General features: G+C 43.6%; 1 protein-coding gene across 9 annotated transcripts in view; it reads right to left on the bottom strand.

The window, feature by feature from the left end:
- LOC133346220 (cytoplasmic dynein 1 intermediate chain 1-like) overlaps positions 1 to 18339 on the bottom strand; it is a 398436-nt gene that overhangs the window by 14217 nt on the left and 365880 nt on the right. For 3 of the 9 annotated variants that reach the window (XM_061557753.1, XM_061557746.1, XM_061557747.1), the window contains 9 exons: positions 14347 to 14462; positions 12786 to 12894; positions 10141 to 10164; positions 7659 to 7803; positions 7214 to 7273; positions 4832 to 4947; positions 2673 to 2765; positions 2111 to 2179; positions 164 to 326 (listed from right to left, as the gene is read on the bottom strand). In XM_061557753.1, the coding sequence (XP_061413737.1) occupies positions 164 to 326; positions 2111 to 2179; positions 2673 to 2765; positions 4832 to 4947; positions 7214 to 7273; positions 7659 to 7803; positions 10141 to 10164; positions 12786 to 12894; positions 14347 to 14454 (887 nt within the window). In that variant the 5' untranslated portion in view covers positions 14455 to 14462. The remainder of the gene's footprint in view (positions 1 to 163; positions 327 to 2110; positions 2180 to 2672; positions 2766 to 4831; positions 4948 to 7213; positions 7274 to 7658; positions 7804 to 10140; positions 10165 to 12785; positions 12895 to 14346; positions 14463 to 18339) is intronic. The other 6 variants (XM_061557749.1, XM_061557752.1, XM_061557748.1 and 3 more) reach the window with 6 other exon arrangements.

Genomic DNA, 18339 nt, shown 5'->3' with positions numbered 1-18339 from the left:
AGTCAACAACACTTTATATACTTGCAATTTTCTTTAAATGTAAACGTCTACTACATATATGAATCTAAGCAAAACACAGGTGTCAGAAACAGACAAGCAAACAGTCTCAAGATTCCACTTATGATGAAAAATGGTGTTAAAAAAATATGAATTTAGATATTACCCATCCATTTCTTCGTTATCACGGCCACTGTAGTCAAAGAATATGTCCTGATGTTCAGCCAGGGCACGCTCCATGATACGTGACGTTCGGTCAAAGAAGTTGAGGAAGTCATCAGAGTGAAGCACCTGTTCCTTCTCCTCTTCTGTGAGCTCGCATGGATGTACTGCAAGTCGCACATTCGTTTTAATTAAAGTATTTCACCTGCAAACTACTTTGACAGAAAATCTCATTTGCTAGGGTGTCCTTGGTGTCAATTGACACATACATTGCAAACACGTAAAAACACGTATACAATAATAACCGCTGTTTACCACGAAATGGCAGTTAAGTCACCACGGCGCTTGTGCCTTGCTAGGTGCACTTTGAGGCCACGTGAAGTGTCTAAGGCCCGCTGGCAGGAGGTTACAGAACAGAACCAGATGCCATGGTTTGACTGAGATGATTGGCAGATGCACAAACTGTGCTCCTCACTGTGCCAATTCCCTACGTTTTAAGCCGCCCGGTGCTCTGCTGAATGTTATGAGCAACGCTCCTCTCCCCTTCATTATGGCTGGAGGGCGACTGCTTCCAACTCTCCAGCAGCGTCCTTCACAAACCTCTTGCACAAAGGCCGATCTTGACACTGCAAATAAAAGTCATCGCCAAGTCTAATCAGCTCCACATCCTTCTGTACCATATCAGTTCATATCTTCTCAAGCCCATCCTACACCCGTTTAGCCCCATCTATCCGGCCAAACAGAAGCTGCTTGGGCATGCGGTAGCTGCGCAGGTGAGCTACATGACCAGCCAACAGAACCTCACTTGCAGGAGGAGCTCACTGATGGGACTTTGTCCAGATCTTTCAAGGATTTGTGAACTCCTCACATAATCCAGCCTGGTTAAACCCAGGATGGATCGTAGGCAAGCCAGCCTAAATGTTTCTAACCAGCGAAGATGCTCAATTAGGGGGGTCCACGTTTTTCAAGCATAGAGAAGGGAGAGAATGACTGTGGCCGAGAACACCTGAAGCTTCATGCGGAGCAAGAGACCAGGTATCTTCCACACAGTGCAACCGATGAAAAGATAATGCTGCTCGACTGATTCGGAGTGAGACCTCTGCTGTCAAACTGGAGCCGGTCATGAGCATACCGCCCAGGTATGGGAAACTCTCCACTCTCTGCACAACTGCCCCATCACCAATTGGGAGTTGTGGGGGTGGAGTGTCCGATGGTACAAAATACCCAGGCAGGTGATTAGTTTTGGTGGGGCTGATGATAAGGCTCCACCTCTTCGTGGCAAGCTCCAGGTTCAGCAGCAGCGCCTCGAACTCCTCCTCTGAGTGAGCAGCAATAACCAGATCATCGGCATACATAACATAGTTGAGCAATAGGGAACCATCCCTTGACCACATCCGGGCATCGATCAGCCTCCCATTGTATCAGTACCAGATGGAAATTCCTCCGGTACAGCTATTGAAGGCTTCACGAACTACATGGTCAAAATAGATGTTAAATAATGTGGGAGCAAGAGGACATCCCTGTCGCACATACATGTGCACACACAACCATACAGACATGCACACTCACACGTAACCATGCACACGTGTGTTAAAGAGGTCCACACATCATATCCTTGAGAGGTACTTTATTATTCAGCAGTCTTTACCCCACACGTGCACTCTTCCACACTTCGTTCCACCACACGTATCTCCCTTTGCAATCCCCGCAACAGCCCCGTGATCATGCCATGCACCATTAAATCACTCTCTTCTTGAACCTTCTAGAATCCCCCCTAAACTCCACACAAGTTTACCTCTTTCACTTTTCACCTATTTTTCGACATCTGAACGTCTTTATTTCCCGTTCCTATGTTTAACTCTTGTCCTTTTGAATTCCCTGGCCAATCCCCTGGTCCTTTACTCATCCCGGAATGGCAGTCGGAGCGGCTAATCAGGGCTCTCAGCCTTACCTGTTGCCAGCCGGGCCCCCTTGATTCGCCTCTTCTCCAGTGTCGGCAACCCCTTTCTTGGCCCTTCTGCTGTTTTATGGGGAGTACTTCTAGGTGTCACTTACACATATATCAACAACAGCCGCCATTTGTCTATAAGTGGCAGTGACATCACCACAGTGCTTGTGCCAAGCCAGGTGCATTTTGAGGCAATAACATTGAGTGTGGAAGGCTTGCTGACAGGTCACAAGATTAGCAACATACATACAAGATAGACGAGATAGGTATAATGGGTTGGCGGACTGAGATGATTGCACCACCTGTGTAACCCACTGTGCTAATTTGCAGAGTTTTAGCCACCCAACACTCTGCTCGTTGTCCAGTAGCATCTTTAACGAGCTTCCTCCACAGAGGCCAATCTAACACTGCTGGTAACAGTCATCAGAAAGTCCATTCAGCTCCATTATTTCGCTGTACCACATCAGTCCATATCTACTCTAGCCCGTGCCATGCCTTTTCATCCCCCTCTATCTGGTCAAAGAGAAGCTGCTTGGTTCATGATGTGCACACGTCCATGACTTACCATCTTCACCACTTTCTTTTCCTTCTTGTTTTTCCACATCAGCATCAACAGCTGGCTTCGGCTGTATTATGTCATCGTCTTCCTCATTGACTTCTAAAACAAAAACAATCATAAAAGCGTCATATTAACTTCACACATAGGTTTTTGCAGCAATATTATCATTCATAATAGATATTTTTATTGGATTAGGTTATGTAATGATTTTACTAAATTGATGTTGTAAGACCCTCCTCCACCAGACACAGCCAGATGTTCACTCATACAAGTGTTTAGTGCACCATTGTCTCAGATCAATGGCAAGTGGAACAATCTCACAGCCAAATTTACTAATTAGGGTTAATTTCCCTTGAAACTGAGTTTCAAGCGACAGAATCCAGGAATATAGAATAAATTCCAGGAAGATAAAGGTATTTGCATGGAAAAAAAAAAGAAAACCCAGATTCTTAAATTGCTTCAGCCCATCATTCCACTGGGGACATTAAAATAGGAACCACTTTGTGAGAATGATCAACAATTGCTGCCCTTAGGATAGACTCGCCCCCACTATAGGAATGTGGAATATTCACAGTAACTTGCTCAAGCCTGTAAAATAAATAAGAATATTTGGTATTTGCACCATTCTTACAGTGCAAATGATATCATGAAGGCTATATGGTTATGCTTTGTGAGCTTTACTGAACATTTCAGTCTTGAGTCAACTCAAGATGGTTGGCTACGTACGGTGCAAAAGAAGTTCAACATACATCCATACATACCAAAAGTGATCAGCAGAAAATTCCACGTAGATGGGCCAGACACCACAAATATGAGTGGGTCAACACCAGTGATGAATATCTGAACTGGTCCTGGACTTCCCCTAGGTCGACTGAGCCTCAAATGAGTATCTGGTGCAGTGTGTAAACATCACCACTGGGGAGAAAAAGGCAGGCCATCCACCGGCCTTCATAGGTGCTCGCTAACAGCACTTGCCCCAACAGTCTATTAAGGCTATAGGGGGGATATTTGTCTTTGAGTGAGCAGGTCAGTACGTAAGGGAGTAGATGGACTCTACACCGCAAGCCTGCAGGGGCCGTACCTTGATTTTTGATATGTGGGATTAAATCTAGTTCTGAAGCTTTCGTGACTGCAGGAATCCATACTCTTTCGGTAAAGTCACGTGGGTATAAAATAAAATAAATCACGACGCTTCGATTGCAACACAAGCAATCATCATCAGGTGGGAAAACCACAGCAAGAAAAAATACACTTCAGCAAAAAAAATTATTGCTGTGGTTTTCCCATCTGATGATGATTGCTTGTGTTGCAATCGAAACATCGTGATGTATTTTATTTTATACCTACGTGACTTTACCGAAAGAACCAAAGAATATGTGGGATTAAGTTAACAGAAATGTAAATAGGAGGTAAGCACTGTCTTAATGCTCATTTAAGCAAGCTCTCACTGAGACTTATTATATAGGAAAACCTCGCAAAACGCAGTTTTATCTAAAGCGTGTTTTGGCTACACATGATTTACTTAATGAGAGCTGTTTTCCGGAACATGTGGGTGATGTTTCCGTTGCACGTGGCTTGACATTGCTAAGCTAGTTGTTGGGCTTGCGGGAAGTGAGAATGCATCCGTTGGAAGGTACTAAGCGTGTGGATAAATCGACTGTGAGAATGATTTATTTACCACGTGTGTTTTTGTATAAATATTATTTGTGTATATGTTTTTTTTGCAAAGGATCACACACATTGCCACATGCGTCTTGCCGTCCACACATTAAGGACGTCAGTTACACGGATGCCTAGATGCGAATCACGAACGTTCAAGTTATCGGCGAGGATTGGCGCAAGTGGTGCGGGAAGAGTAATGGAGACGGGGATTTTGTGAAATGGAAAAAGTGCACACACACACAATAAATGGAGCTACTCAACATCCATTAGTACAATAACAGTTGGCGGGAATTCTAAAGAGTTAGTTAAACAAAAAATCGGTGATAATTTCGGGTCCAGGAATGCAACCCTATTTTTCCCATCAGGTATATTATTTGTCTAACGCAATGTTGCCCAACGTGATATTTCCTAGCAACGTAACCCCCGTGTCTGGAAAGATTTTCCTGTACAACGCTACATTGCAGTCGAGGTGGAAAAAAGCCATTCCCTCATAATATCCTTACCATCTGTTTGCTGAGCTGTGACAGGGGTCTGTGTTTCCTTGGCATATGACACCATCTCTCTGGCTGGCAAGTCTACGTGAGATACCTTGGTCATGCTGAGCTTCACTGCACGGCGGCTGCAAGACACCAAACAGCTCAGAAGATAGCAGTCATTAAAACAAAACTATATCTGTATTTATTACATTTGGTATTCGCGCCATTCGTATAGTGCAATGCTATCATGAAGGTTATTATGTCTGTATGTATGTTCAACTTCTTTCACACTGTACGTAGCCAACTGTGCTAATCGGAGGTATTTCACAGAGAGTCTACAGTCGTTTGTCAGTTGCGACGATGTTGCAATGTGTAATTGAAATGAGTAATTTACAGAAAATATTTTATCACTGGAATCTATCAGTTTCCACTTTCATGGTGAACTGGATGGATGGGTTTTGCGAGATGAGATGATTTAGAAAAGCGTTCAGTGTATCTTTTCCGTGTGGCTACATCACCAATGTGTCATCCACATATCTAAACCAAGCAGATCGTTTTAGTGTGCTTGAAGCTATTGCTTTTGTTTCAAAATCTTCCATGTACAAATTCTCTATCACGAGAGACAAAGGAGAGCCCATTGCTGCTCCTTCCTTTTGTTTATAGAAGTCACCTTGCCACAAGAAGTAGGTGTTCTTTAGACAGTGTTCAGCTAGTCTTGGGATATCTTTGGCTAAACCTTTGTTCATTACCAGTGTCGAGTAATTTAATTGACTCGTTGACCGGAACCCTCGTGAACAGAGAAGTCACATTAAGACTTACGAGAATATCATTCGGGTTAAGCTTAATATCTTTAATTATAGAGTTATGTTCTATTGTTTGTATTATGACTGCAGGTATTGCGGTCTATGCAAACATGACTCCTTGCAAAAAGGTGTCAGTTTTGTTGCCAGATAGAAGGGTAAAGAACCAATTATCATATTTTACTGGCAAATGAGGTCCCCATAGTGTAGATGCTTGCCCCGAGCTCTCATACTCTGATGGTGCATTGTCCTTGAGTTGTGCGCCTTTTGGCATCATCTGGTCCAACCCATATGAGACTAGGCTCTAAGGAAAGCTGTCTCGGGTGTGGACCAATCAACTTCAAGGACAGTGCACATTATCAGAGTTATGTTCTTTTGTTTGTATTATGACTGCAGGTATTGCGGTCTATGCAAACATGACTCCTTGCAAAAAGGTGTCAGTTTTGTTGCCAGATAGAAGGGTAAAGAACCAATTATCATCTTTAATTATATTTACGAGATGTTCAGAGTTTTTGATGAACGAAAAGGTCCTACCGATGTAGGGCTGTATTTGTTTCGTTACGTATTGTGCTAATTTGTATGTGGCAGAGCCTATTGTACTAACTATGGGTCTCAATGGGACTTTAGGTTTGTGAATTTTTGGTAGTTCATAAAGTCTTGGGTAGTCCATAAAGTCTTAAACTGCGTGGAGAATGGTGGCCATTGTTATTTGTGTTTATGTGACTGTGCATATCTGTCACTGTATTAAGGTGTGTGTGTATAGCCCTTCGTTAGTTCTTAGCGATTTATAGTTTTCTAAGCGTTTTTAACATTTGTTAGTTTTTGCTAGCGTTTATTGGCACGTTTGTTAGCGTGTGTTAGCATGGGTTTGTTGGCTAACATGTGTATATTTATGTGCACGTGTGTATGTATATATATGCTGGTTTGCTAACACATGTGTTTGTGTATTTGTGTGCGTGTTTATGTGTGCCATGTTTTTACATTTAATGTGTGAAGTACTACACACTAAAGTAGTTTACAGTCCATTAGGGTACAGTAGTTTGTAAGTACAATGTAGTGCATAGTATACAGTAGGGTGTTGTATACAATATTCCCTCGTTAATCACGAACTTCCTATGCGCGATTTTGGCTACCCACAAATTGCATCTGGAACTCTACACGAGTGCATCGAGAGAGAGAACGAAAGTGATGAAAGAGAATGTGATGCGACAAAGGGATGAGATAAAGTGATCTCTGTCAGCCAACCCATTACAACTGAGTCTGTCCTCCTGCCAGTGAGCATTCCTTACTTCACGTGGTCTCACGGTGTACCTAGCATGGCACAAGCAGTCATCATGTCACCGCTGCTTAGTGGCGAATGGCAGCAAACACGGTTGGCTACTTACCGTGCGAAAGAAGTTCAACATACATACATATTTGTGTGCTGAGCACTGGCCCAAAGGACCAAAAAGTAAAATGGCCAGCAGCAAAAAGCACTATCCAAGTTGAAACAGTCAAGTTTCTCAAATCCCCCCCACCGCCATCCACCCAGCAGTATAAATGGGTACATCACAGGCTATGATCAACAGGTCATGTGTGGTGGGGTAAAGCTTAGGTATAGACTTGATACCTGAGTTCAGAATCTGTGTGCAGCTGCAACGCTGCAGGGTCTGTATCCCATTGAAGTGTCCTGCACATAACGAAATGTAACAAACATAAATCAGTGCAAAAACAACCAAACTAAAATCGCAGCCAAAACAGTAAAATAGAATTCAGAGAAAAAATCTAATCAGTAGAAGTTGGATTAAGAAAATAAACAATCAAAATAGAAAGCAGAGCACATACAATACAATAAAAATTGTGAAAAAATATTCTCCATGCAGAAGAAATCTTTAAAAAGGCACAAACATAATTGAGTATTAAATTAAATACATTTCTTGAAAAACATTTTGCCTATTAAAAATCATTTTAAAAACCATTCATTGTAAAACTAAATAACATCAACGTGGATTGTGGGCCATTTCTACACTGGTCTGTAAACAGGCAAAATGGAGGAAGACACAAAATCTGCATACCTGACCCCAGGTGGCACCTCACCAAAGTCTTGACTTCCTGCCTCGCTGGGAGTGCTGAGTGATTTGGAGGAGGTAGGTGACATGGGAGGTGGAACTAAATAATGAAATAAACACGTATCCCATGTTACGACCCTTAGTGGATGACCTAATGATGATTTGATGATAGGGTGCAAATGAATGGGTAAAAAAATACGTGGAATGATTTGGGAAAAAATGAAAGTATGGAAAAATGGAGAGAAATAAGGGAAGAAAAAAAAACAAATATCAAATTAATTTTAAATTGTTTAAATACTTCACCATGAAAATAGAGTTTTGCCTATCTAGGGCCATATGAAGAGAGGGGCCTTGTTTATAAACATCTGGCAGTTCACTAGCATTGATTCAAGCAAGCCTGACTGGTAATTTAAAAAACACTGAATGTCAAAACCGGTTCAGAGTTTGCTGGTGTATCAACGATGCATGTTGATATTATGCAGTCGCAGAAGGTCGTGTCGCTGATGGGATGCGTAAAAAATAAATAAAAATGTTCACGAGGGGACGGATACAGAAAGGAGGCATATTGTATGCTTATTTGTTGTTACTTACAGATGATTTTCCACATTTGCAAAGAATCTTTCTTTACATTTCCAACTAACCACTAACATGCCTGAACACATATCTATACCATAAAAAGGCAGCATTACACAACACCACTCATGAAAATTGGTGTAATTACCATATTGCACGGAGCACAGAGCGGTTATGTTAATTAGTATGTTTTGCATAACCAGTAAACACATGAAAAAAGCGCTAAAACGATAGCTACTGGTAAGCCAGACATATCGAAATTACTACAGCAATAAACATAAAATATAAAGAAACATATGGAGCTGCTGTGGTGTAATGACTAGGACACGAGCAGTCCAGGGATCACAGGTTCGACTCCACCCCCTGGCACGACAGTTTTAACAATGGGGGAATTTACCTAAATCCCCCTCCTCTTGTCCAACCAGCAGCATAAATGGAAAAGCTCACCACAATTAGTTAATCTGCTTGTCACATGTGGTGGGGTGAAGTGTGGGTAAGCCCACCTCGTTGAACATGTCTGGTCAGGGTGGAAGAGTAGATCAACTAACTACTAGAGCTCCCTTTAGTGGAGGCCATTCTGCCAGCAATGAAAGAAAGTCATTACAGAGCTGCACCTTTACCGTTCAATGGGCTAATGTTTCCTGTTTGTGGTTTGTACATTTGCACGAGCCAATCAGTCCATTTCTGACTAAAATTTCTACTGGAATTGATTGGCGATTCCTGACTTTCTGAACCAGTTATCAATCCTGAAAATGGTTACCAGTCTACGGGTTGTCATTTAACAACCCTAGTTAAACTAGTTTCACACTTGATAACAAAACAACAAAGATGACAATTCATAATATACATTTTGGGTTAGGCCACACCATTATCTGGCCAAGTTTTTGTCATCAAACCTTTTGCCACCAGACACAGGAATACAAATAACAGTATCACGTGTGCAATAATTGAATGTGCCAACTATTATTGTTTCACTGTACCGGTAAGTTGAAGAACATTTCTCGCCACCAAATTTAACAATGAGATTCAACGTTTCATTTCAAACTGTGTTAAGTATCTTCATATCACAAACCAGGAAGTCAGAATTATCATGTCACCTGACATACCTTCTTAGATTGGTGTCATGACAGCATTTCAACCAATACGATGCATTGATCATTGCAAATTAATGTATTCTAAGTTAATTCTAAATTATACGGGCCAATGGTTAGCATAATATGTACTTCTCATTATAAATACTCACGAGGCAGTAGCAGGTGTTAGACATGTTATAACAGTAGACTATTCACATATATCACCTACTTCTCAATCATATTTCTAAGCCACACTTAAATTATATATTTTCCACAATAATAAATAATTTTACTTCCATCTCAATGGATTCCATAATTACTCTTTGCCAATAATGTTGGCTTCACAAACAGGCATACTGTCAAAGTCCTTGTTTATGATACAAATATGCTTGATGAATTGACTTAGTTATAACCGTCATGTTTCTAATTTAGTTAGAAACGTCGTGTATATAATTGACTTAGTTAGAGATGTCATGTTTCTAATTCACTTAGAAACGTCATGTATATAATTCACTTAGAAACGTCGTGTATATAATTGACTTCGTTACAAACGTCATGTATATAATTCCCTTAGAAACATCGTGGAAATAATTAAATTAGAGACGTCGTGTATATAATTTCTAAATTCTGTTGTGCGAATTGTTTTTCAACTTGCAGGCGAGTTGAAACAATAGAGCATTAGGCACTTGTACAAGTGGGAATTTAATTTGTTTGCTTATGTAAGGTGGGGGGGGGGTACAACTAAAATATGGCCAGATAATTGTGGCCCAACCCGAAAATGTATTACGATTCATAATCGTGGATGTGAAAAGCTACATGTTAAACAAGAGACATTCACTCACTGTAATGATCAGTCCAATGGTCATCTGGCAAATCATGCAGTAGCGATGAAAACATGGGAAGAAACAGCAACATAAATTGGACAAAACGATATGATGACAGCAACGGAAGATGGTTAATGCTTGAGACAGACATGTATGAAGCAATGACATACACACTACAAGAACACATCAATTTGCACATCCGTCAGCTGCACGTATGTATAGTTGAAACTCCAATAATAACTCTGGTCTTTTAACTGTCCCTCGAGTAAAACCCAAACTGGTACACTTTCACACAGACCTGCTTCCACGTGGAACGATCTCCAGATACACGAACACATGCCACTCGTCTGAACTTACTTAAATCTATCATTAAAAGAAACTCACTCAACATGTGCAACTGTATTAGCTATAAAAGCATGACACATCATTTAACAATGTATGTATATGTTATTTGTGTGTTGGAATGGGTGTGATGTGAATTGAATAAACAAATTGTATAATTAAATTGTATATAAATTGTATAAGCTATTGATTTGGCTTGCTTGAGCCAATGGTGAACTGCCAAATGTTCCAAGGCACGGACTCTCCATGTTAGATTTGGGTCTTAGTTCAATGTAAAACTTAACACAAATTAATAATTAGAATTATTGACGATATTAATAACACACGAAATCAGCAAACAATGCATCACGTTCCCATATCTGTCCCCCACGTGGAAAATACGTTTATTTTTCACATCTTATGGGCCACACACACGAGTTTCTGTGAGCACATAATTTCAACAGTATAGGTTCAATGCAAAAAAACTCAGGACTGGTGTTTACATAACCTGAAAGAAGCCTCACCATCCTGCTGTCGTGAATCCGTAGAAGCAGGCGAGTACTGAATGCTATTTTCTCATGTATCATCTAAGCCGTTGGTCTCCGCGGTATAGATTTTTATAAATTTGAAGACTTTGTTTTTGGTGGCCTTTACACTGGCCCTTTTGTCGACTTTCAGCAGACAAGGTGGCATCACGAATATCGCCCAAGTGCCTGCCCAAGATGGCCTCGTTTCATTTGCAGTAGGAGCTGCACCTTCCCTTCCTTATGGCTGGTGCTTTTTGCATCTAAGCACTCTAGATGTGGTGAGATCTATAAAGCTATACATATAGAGCTTGGCTGGTTGGTCCCAGTTACAGTAGATGTTTGTGCCCTATGGTGGGGCTACTAGGGGGCAATTCGGCCTGGCCTCCCAAGGTATGGATATCAGCGTTGCTTAGGAACTGTAGCACAGCATCATAGGCTGGCCAAGAAGACCCCTCCCCGCAGGGGCCTTCAGGCCGACCGCACCAGGGGGGGGGGCCTCCTGACGTAAGTCACATTCGTGACGTAATAGCTAATACGACCTTGGTGGATGCTGGTAACGTCTCCCAAAAAACTGTCTTTCGGTGATTAGAGGTCTGTGCTCAGCGGCTGTGTTAAAAATGTCGAAGTGATTTCCTGCTCAAGTGAGCATTGAGGCGGTACTCATCTCCTATTTAAATCCCTGAGCCTGGTGGAAATTCCATGTTCCTATACCAGGGGTGGGTCTCTTATCAGACACCACTGTTTATCTTCCCCACAAAATCATGATAGGCTGTGTCAACCCCAAACCAATAAATGTTTGTATAAAATAGGTTACACATTGTCAGCATCCCACACCTCTGATTAGCACGAAAGAAGTTAAACACACATACATTTAGTCTTCATGGAAAAAAATTACTGCATTACGTAAATGGATAAATGCATGTTCTGAACATTAGTTTGTGCAATGGGTTATATAGTTTTATGTCGAACTAGAATCCATATCTAAGAGAGGGTCCTTACTTCTAAACATCTAGTATTTCACCAACATTAGTTCATGCGAGCCAGACTATGTTGATTAGACACTCAATGTTGGAACCACTCCAGAATCCTTCTTGTGTACCAAAGCAATGGGGGTGAAATTATATACTCTCAGAAAGCCATGTGGCCGATTGGATGTGTAAAATATATATTTTTACTTTTTATGGTCGGAGACAGGTTGATAAAGAATGTGTATTGTCTTCTTATTTATTCTCACCTAGATTAATGATTTATATATCCTGATATCTAGTATATCTACATTCCTTTGAAGGCCACCATGTTATTGATGCATGTGCTAGGATTTCTGTGTAGGCAAGAACTTCTGATGAGTACCATACAGGATGAATCAACATACTAAACGATATAATAATTATAGAACAAATTAACAATCACCCTACCAATCATATAGATCAAAAACTGCAGGCCTGGCAACACAACACATAGCCAGGTAACTCATCATATGCCCATTTCAGAACTGGTTATCAGAAACCATTTTTAAAATGTATTTCTCAACAGGCCCCATGATGTCAAGTTTTGTCTCCAACCCTTCCATAATAATATTTTTTGGGGGGTTAGATCATGTAAATATAAATGTGTCGTTAAAACCCGCCACCACCCGACACAGCCAACGATTCTCTAGGATCAATATAAAATCAATGGAGACAAGTCTCAACAGGTATGTATCTCCAATATAATTCAATTTAGTTTTTTGTCCTTCCTCGTACCTACGATTAAGCACGGTTGGTTACGTACTGTGCGAAAGAAGTTCAACATACATGCATACAATAGGCTGCTTACCTAATGGGGGTTCGGGTGGGATGCCAATGCTGTGAAGTAGGGCCTCGGTCTCCCTTCTCTTCCGTTCCAGGTCAGATTCATCAAATACCGTCTCTCTCTTCATTTCCGCCTGTCATGTGCAACATGTCAAATGGATTATGAAGTGAATATTCCATGCTTACATTGATATATGAAAATATCACATAAGGCTGGCAATTGCACAGTTATTCCCATAATATTTAACAATAATATTCTCATCCACAGTGACGAAAATGTAAATAAATTACTGCGGGAACTCATAAATGCTCAGTCATCGCTAGATCAGTGCATTACACACACTTTACAGAACGCAGATCTGAACCATAACCTACTTTGAAGACAGAACATGTATAAATATACGTTACAAATGTGTCTATTTCAGCACATTCATATGAATAGTAAATTCACAGAGCTTTTACACAATTTTACGTATGTTTGGAAGATCCAAAGTGTGACAGACAGACACTTTCAAATTGTATATATATAAACTTTCTAGAAATATAAACTACCCGCCGCTACACGTGTCCCTGTTTCCTTCTGGAACAGTCGGGTTAAAGTTTTCACTCCCACCACGGTGTTTCGGCTCGTTATGTCCCACTCCTGTCACTGCTTACCCATGGTAAATCCATTAATCTTCTGGGTATAACAAGCTAATATGTGCTGTCATGGCTGTGTTAGTTATTGAAGAAGCTCTGTTTTCTTTACCATTTCTTTGTCAAATCTGAACAATTGTGACTGCTATACAAAGTACAAACATGGCTGAAGTAGGAATACTGTTGCTATTTGGTCGTCTCGGATCAGATTTATTTTTGGCATCTCTGCTCCGATTTCTATTTGTTTGTAATGGTCCGATTTTTATTGTTGTTTTTGCTCTGATTTATATTTTCTTCATCATTGTATTTATCTGCAGCACTGATTTGGTCTATCTGCAGCTCTGCATGTCTATCTGCAGAGACAATATTTAAACATCTCATAGGGTGTGCATTGCAAATAAGCTGGTGGCTTCAATGAGTGTGTATGAGTGTATGTGTGCATTTGTATATGAGTGTACACAGTAAGTGTACATGTATGAAAGTTAAACTTCTTTGGCACCATATGTAGCAAACCGTGCCAATCTGAGGTGCGGCCGAAGAACAACGATATTGCGTCAACAGCCGGAAGATGTAATCGAACCTGTGACCTCCGAATAACAAATGAACTGTAGTGCTGTCATGGTCCGCACATGGGAATTGTATTCCAAAGGTTGCCGGTTCGATTCCATCTCTCGTGATGGCAGTAAAAACAACATACTGTATACTCATATACACATGTACACACAGGCGTATACACAAAAAGACACTAATATACAGACACAAATAGTCAGGGTTATTCGCCCCCACATCTGCCCACCTACCAGTATGAGTGGAAGTGTCGACCAAATAGAATACCACTCTAGTTTGCTCTAGTAGAGGGCCTGCCACCAGCAGTGCAATTGCAGAGATGCACTTATACCTTACCCCTCATCTATCATGGGATTGAACCTTAGGTACCCCACACACACAACCTCCTTCAGCTTGCGTTCTTCCTCTTTCCTCCTCTTCTCTTCACGAATTTGTGCCAGTCGCTGTTTCTTTCGCTCCAGTTCTGCTTTCAGGTCAGTCTTGTCAGACATGATGATCACTAAGGTAAGGAGGACAACACAGTTAAAAGATTGTACATGTCAAAAAACGCAAAACAATTCAATGAAAAGTAGTCGGGCTGATGATCCAGTACTCGCCACACTGCAGGTCACAACAACACACTCACTCACCGACCACTGCCTTCCTCATACTCACCCATTCAACAACAACCACCGTTCACCACTAAGTGGCGGCGATGCCACTACGGTGCTTTTGCCAGGCTAGCTGCACTGTGAGTCCATGTGAAGTATCATAGGCTCACTGGCAGGTCACGGAACAGACCCAGGTGCGATGAGTTGACCGAGCTGACTGGCAGATCCACCAGCTGTGCTCCTGTCAAATATCTTCGTTTTAGCTGCCCGGTGCTCTGCTCGTTATTGTGAGCGTCGCTCCTCACCCATTCACTCCCTTACTCATTTACTCATTCATTCAACTCACCACATTGCAGGTCAAAAAACACACACCCATTCACGCCCTTACTATACACGTGTAGAGGAGTACCGCGAGGACCAAACGAGGGGCAAGCGTGGGAAGGTGGACGGAAAAGGTGGAGCCCGAAGAAGGGGGATAAAAACGGGGGACCAGAATAGAGACGGGGAGAAGAGTTGGAGGAGACGTCCCGTAGGGAGCCGGAAAAGGAGGGCTGTAGCAAAGACGTGCGGGGTAGCTTGGAGAGAGAGGGAGTAAGGGAGAGGAAGGGACGTGCGGGGGTAGCTAATGTCCGCGATGAGGGGAAGTGTGGAGAGAGAGAAGGAATAAACGGCGGCAGCCCTGAACAGAATCTGGTCTCCGTGTGATCCTTGATACCCAGAGACGAAGTCCTGTACTACACACATGTAGTGACATCGCTGGATGTCACCATGCTGTGGGTGCAGTACCGGCCCTAGAGGGGCACAGTATGTGGTGTAGCGACATCGCCGGGTACCACAATGTTGTGGGTGGAGTACCGGCCCTAGAGGGGCACTTTGTGCGCTGAATAATAGTGCTGGAAGACACCACGCTTTAAGTGCAGTGCCGACCCTACAGGACAGGGTGTGTGGGTGCCGACCGAAGGATAAGGATGTGTGAGGCCATGGCACTTTGGTTGACCCGGGAGGACATGTAACCGGTTAAGTTGACAGAAGGGCCCCAAGAGGGGGCTAGGGGGGTCACGTTATTGGGACCCAGATCCTTCCCGAGGATTCTGGAAGGTGAATGTGGCCACAGAGAATATAAGCCGGGTCTTGAGAGGGGCCAGGGTTGTTGTTCAACCTGGAAGAAACCCTTCGTCTACGATCTCCGTTCAACGAGTCTCCAACACGTGGACCTGGGCCGAAGTCGTCGGTCCCGGTCGTAATAACAGTTATGTAGTGACTAGTGTAGTTAGCCGGGTGGTCACCAGCTTGGATTGTCATTCTGTTAGGGGGAAGTTACCCGTGTGTTGGAACTAAATAAAAGGTGTTGCCTCCAAGTCTACATCTGCGACTCAGTTGAACTCATTACAACTGGTGTCAGAAGTAGCCAAACGTTATTTTGTCGGTAAAATAGGCCGAGTTAGGTTATGCTTACGTGACACATACTACATACCAGGACGTTCTCGGACAACGAGGACGATGAAGGCTTTATTCCCCAGACAACCCCGGGGGATGGCGACCCCAGAATAAGGGAGTGAGGCGCACGTTACGTGCCCGCCTTACTGAACTTCTCGAGGCCGTGGCCACGATGTTCGCTGAGTTCGACCGTGGAGAGCCAGCGGTGGAGAGAGCACCAGAGCTGCGCGGGACCGAGCCTCCCGTCGCCGTTTCCCGCCAGCGGGAAAGCTCCTTGGCGCAGCCCATGCACTCGGCCACCATTTTGTTCGCGGAGCGGGACAGAGAGCCCGCCGAAAGTACGCCGAGTTCGCCTGTCGAGATTCCATCCCTCAGGCGACGTCTACCTTTTGTTAAAGAATGTTTAGCCGTGGGAGGCGACTGGGTGGCCTTGAAGCGCCAGTTTCAGACAAACTGCGACTTGGCAGGATGGATGGAGGCGGAGGTGCTGAGACCGCTACTCGCCGCGCTTGGCGATGCCTTGACGGCGTTTTGCACCATCCTGCCGTCGGAGAGGGCCACGTTTCAGCAAGCCTTTGCCCAAATGGCGCCATAAGTTCACTGCGCATTGTTGGCACTAACAAAGGCTGGCTTCCCGAAGATGGACCATGATGGAGTCGACTCACTGGTCCTCGAAAGATTGCTGATGCTGGCGAAGGACCTCAACATCATCCTGCCATCCATCGACGAAGATGATTTGTCTTTTCGATTTAAAGCTTTCGTGACTGCAGGGATTCATCTTCTTGGTTCTTTCGGTAAAATCACGTAGAAGGGAAATAATTAAATAAAATAAATTAAACATAATAAAATAATTCTCACGACGTTTCAGCCACAACACAAGCAGCCGTCCTCAGGTGAAGAACAGGTCTGTCGGAAAGACAACTGGTGCTTCAACGTGACTTTACCGAAAGAACCAAGAAGATGATTTGTCTTCTTTCAAAGTTGCAGGATGCATCCGGGCACACCTGCTTTTGCAACAACATAAGGGGTTGGCGGAATGTATCACGCCTCGTGAGACTTGTGATACACCCGAAGTCGCGGAGCCCGTCCAAGCCTGCGCATCGGCCCAAGGCAGAAGCTGGCGGGAGGATGGCATGGTGCGACGGGATGAACAATATCGACGGCGGAAGACCGCTCATCGTGTGCTACAACTGCGGCCTGCTGGGACACATCTCGTCGGGTTGCCGCGTGCCGCGACGACGCCTCCCCGGACCACCGCCGTCATCCGCCCGACCGTCCACCACTCCACTATATCCCAAGGTGAGTCGCGACACACCACACACTCTGCCCCTGAATCCACCTCACTCATCGCGTTCGGATGGTTTTCATTCCCGTCGTGTGTCGGGGCATGAGGTTTCGGATTTTGCTCAGGCCGACTGGCCACTCCGACCAGGTCAGTGGTCAGAGTTGGCCCATAGAGTGGTTTCCACGGCCGCGGGTTCATCCGCTATTATCGGAATGATAGAGGGGGTTGAAATTAGAATGCTCGTCGAAACCAGTGCATTCGCGACAGGAGCCGTCCATTCAGGTCCTCAATGCAGGGTTGGACACGTCTGCCATACAGCAGGTCACTGTGCTAGCCCACGCGTCGCCCATGCTTCGCGAGGGAAACATCGTTGGTGGAGTGGGGGTCACGTCGAATATAGAGCCAAAACTTGTTTCCGATTAAAAGTGGATGGATCCGCTTTGTTCTGAAAATTCTGAATTGTCCGAGTCTCAAAGGAGGGAGTTGAGGGCGCTTTTAGCGTGAATTCTCCATGTTTAGCAAAGGCAAATTTGACATCGGCCGCCACTACCCTTTTGAGTCACCACATCGATACGGTCGGCAAAACCCCTACCAGCTGAGCCCCACAGAAAAAGACCACACATGGCTGGTGGTTGATATTATCTCGCCGTCCACCAGCCCAACGGGAGCCCTGATTGTTCTTGTTAAAAAGCAGGATGGTAGTTTGCGCTTCTCTCTGTGGCTGACGCGTACCCCCTTCCTCGAATGGACGATTCCCTGGGTGCTCTGGCAGGAGCACATTATTTTTCGACTCTTAAACTCTTATCGGGATTTTGGCAATTGCTCCTAGATGAGTCCTCTAAACCCAAGACAGCCTTTCGTACACCACAAGGCTTATTTGAATTTAATCGGCTCCCGATAGGTCTTCACTCCGCTCCGGCTACGTTCCAGTGATTGATGGAACTGTTTCTGGCTGGCCTCCAGTGGGACTCATGCCTGATCTATCTGGACAATGTTATCGTTTTTAGCCGTACATTTAAAAAACATCTGTAACGGTTGCGTGCTGTCTTTCTTAAGATGCGTGC

The sequence above is a fragment of the Lethenteron reissneri genome, chromosome 23, assembly GCF_015708825.2.
Source record: "Lethenteron reissneri isolate LAM-NWPU_2019-01 chromosome 23, ASM1570882v1, whole genome shotgun sequence".
In the NCBI taxonomy this organism is placed as follows: domain Eukaryota; kingdom Metazoa; phylum Chordata; class Hyperoartia; order Petromyzontiformes; family Petromyzontidae; genus Lethenteron; species Lethenteron reissneri.
Note: the sequence above shows the minus strand (reverse complement) of the source record. Positions and strands in the feature narration are given on the sequence as shown.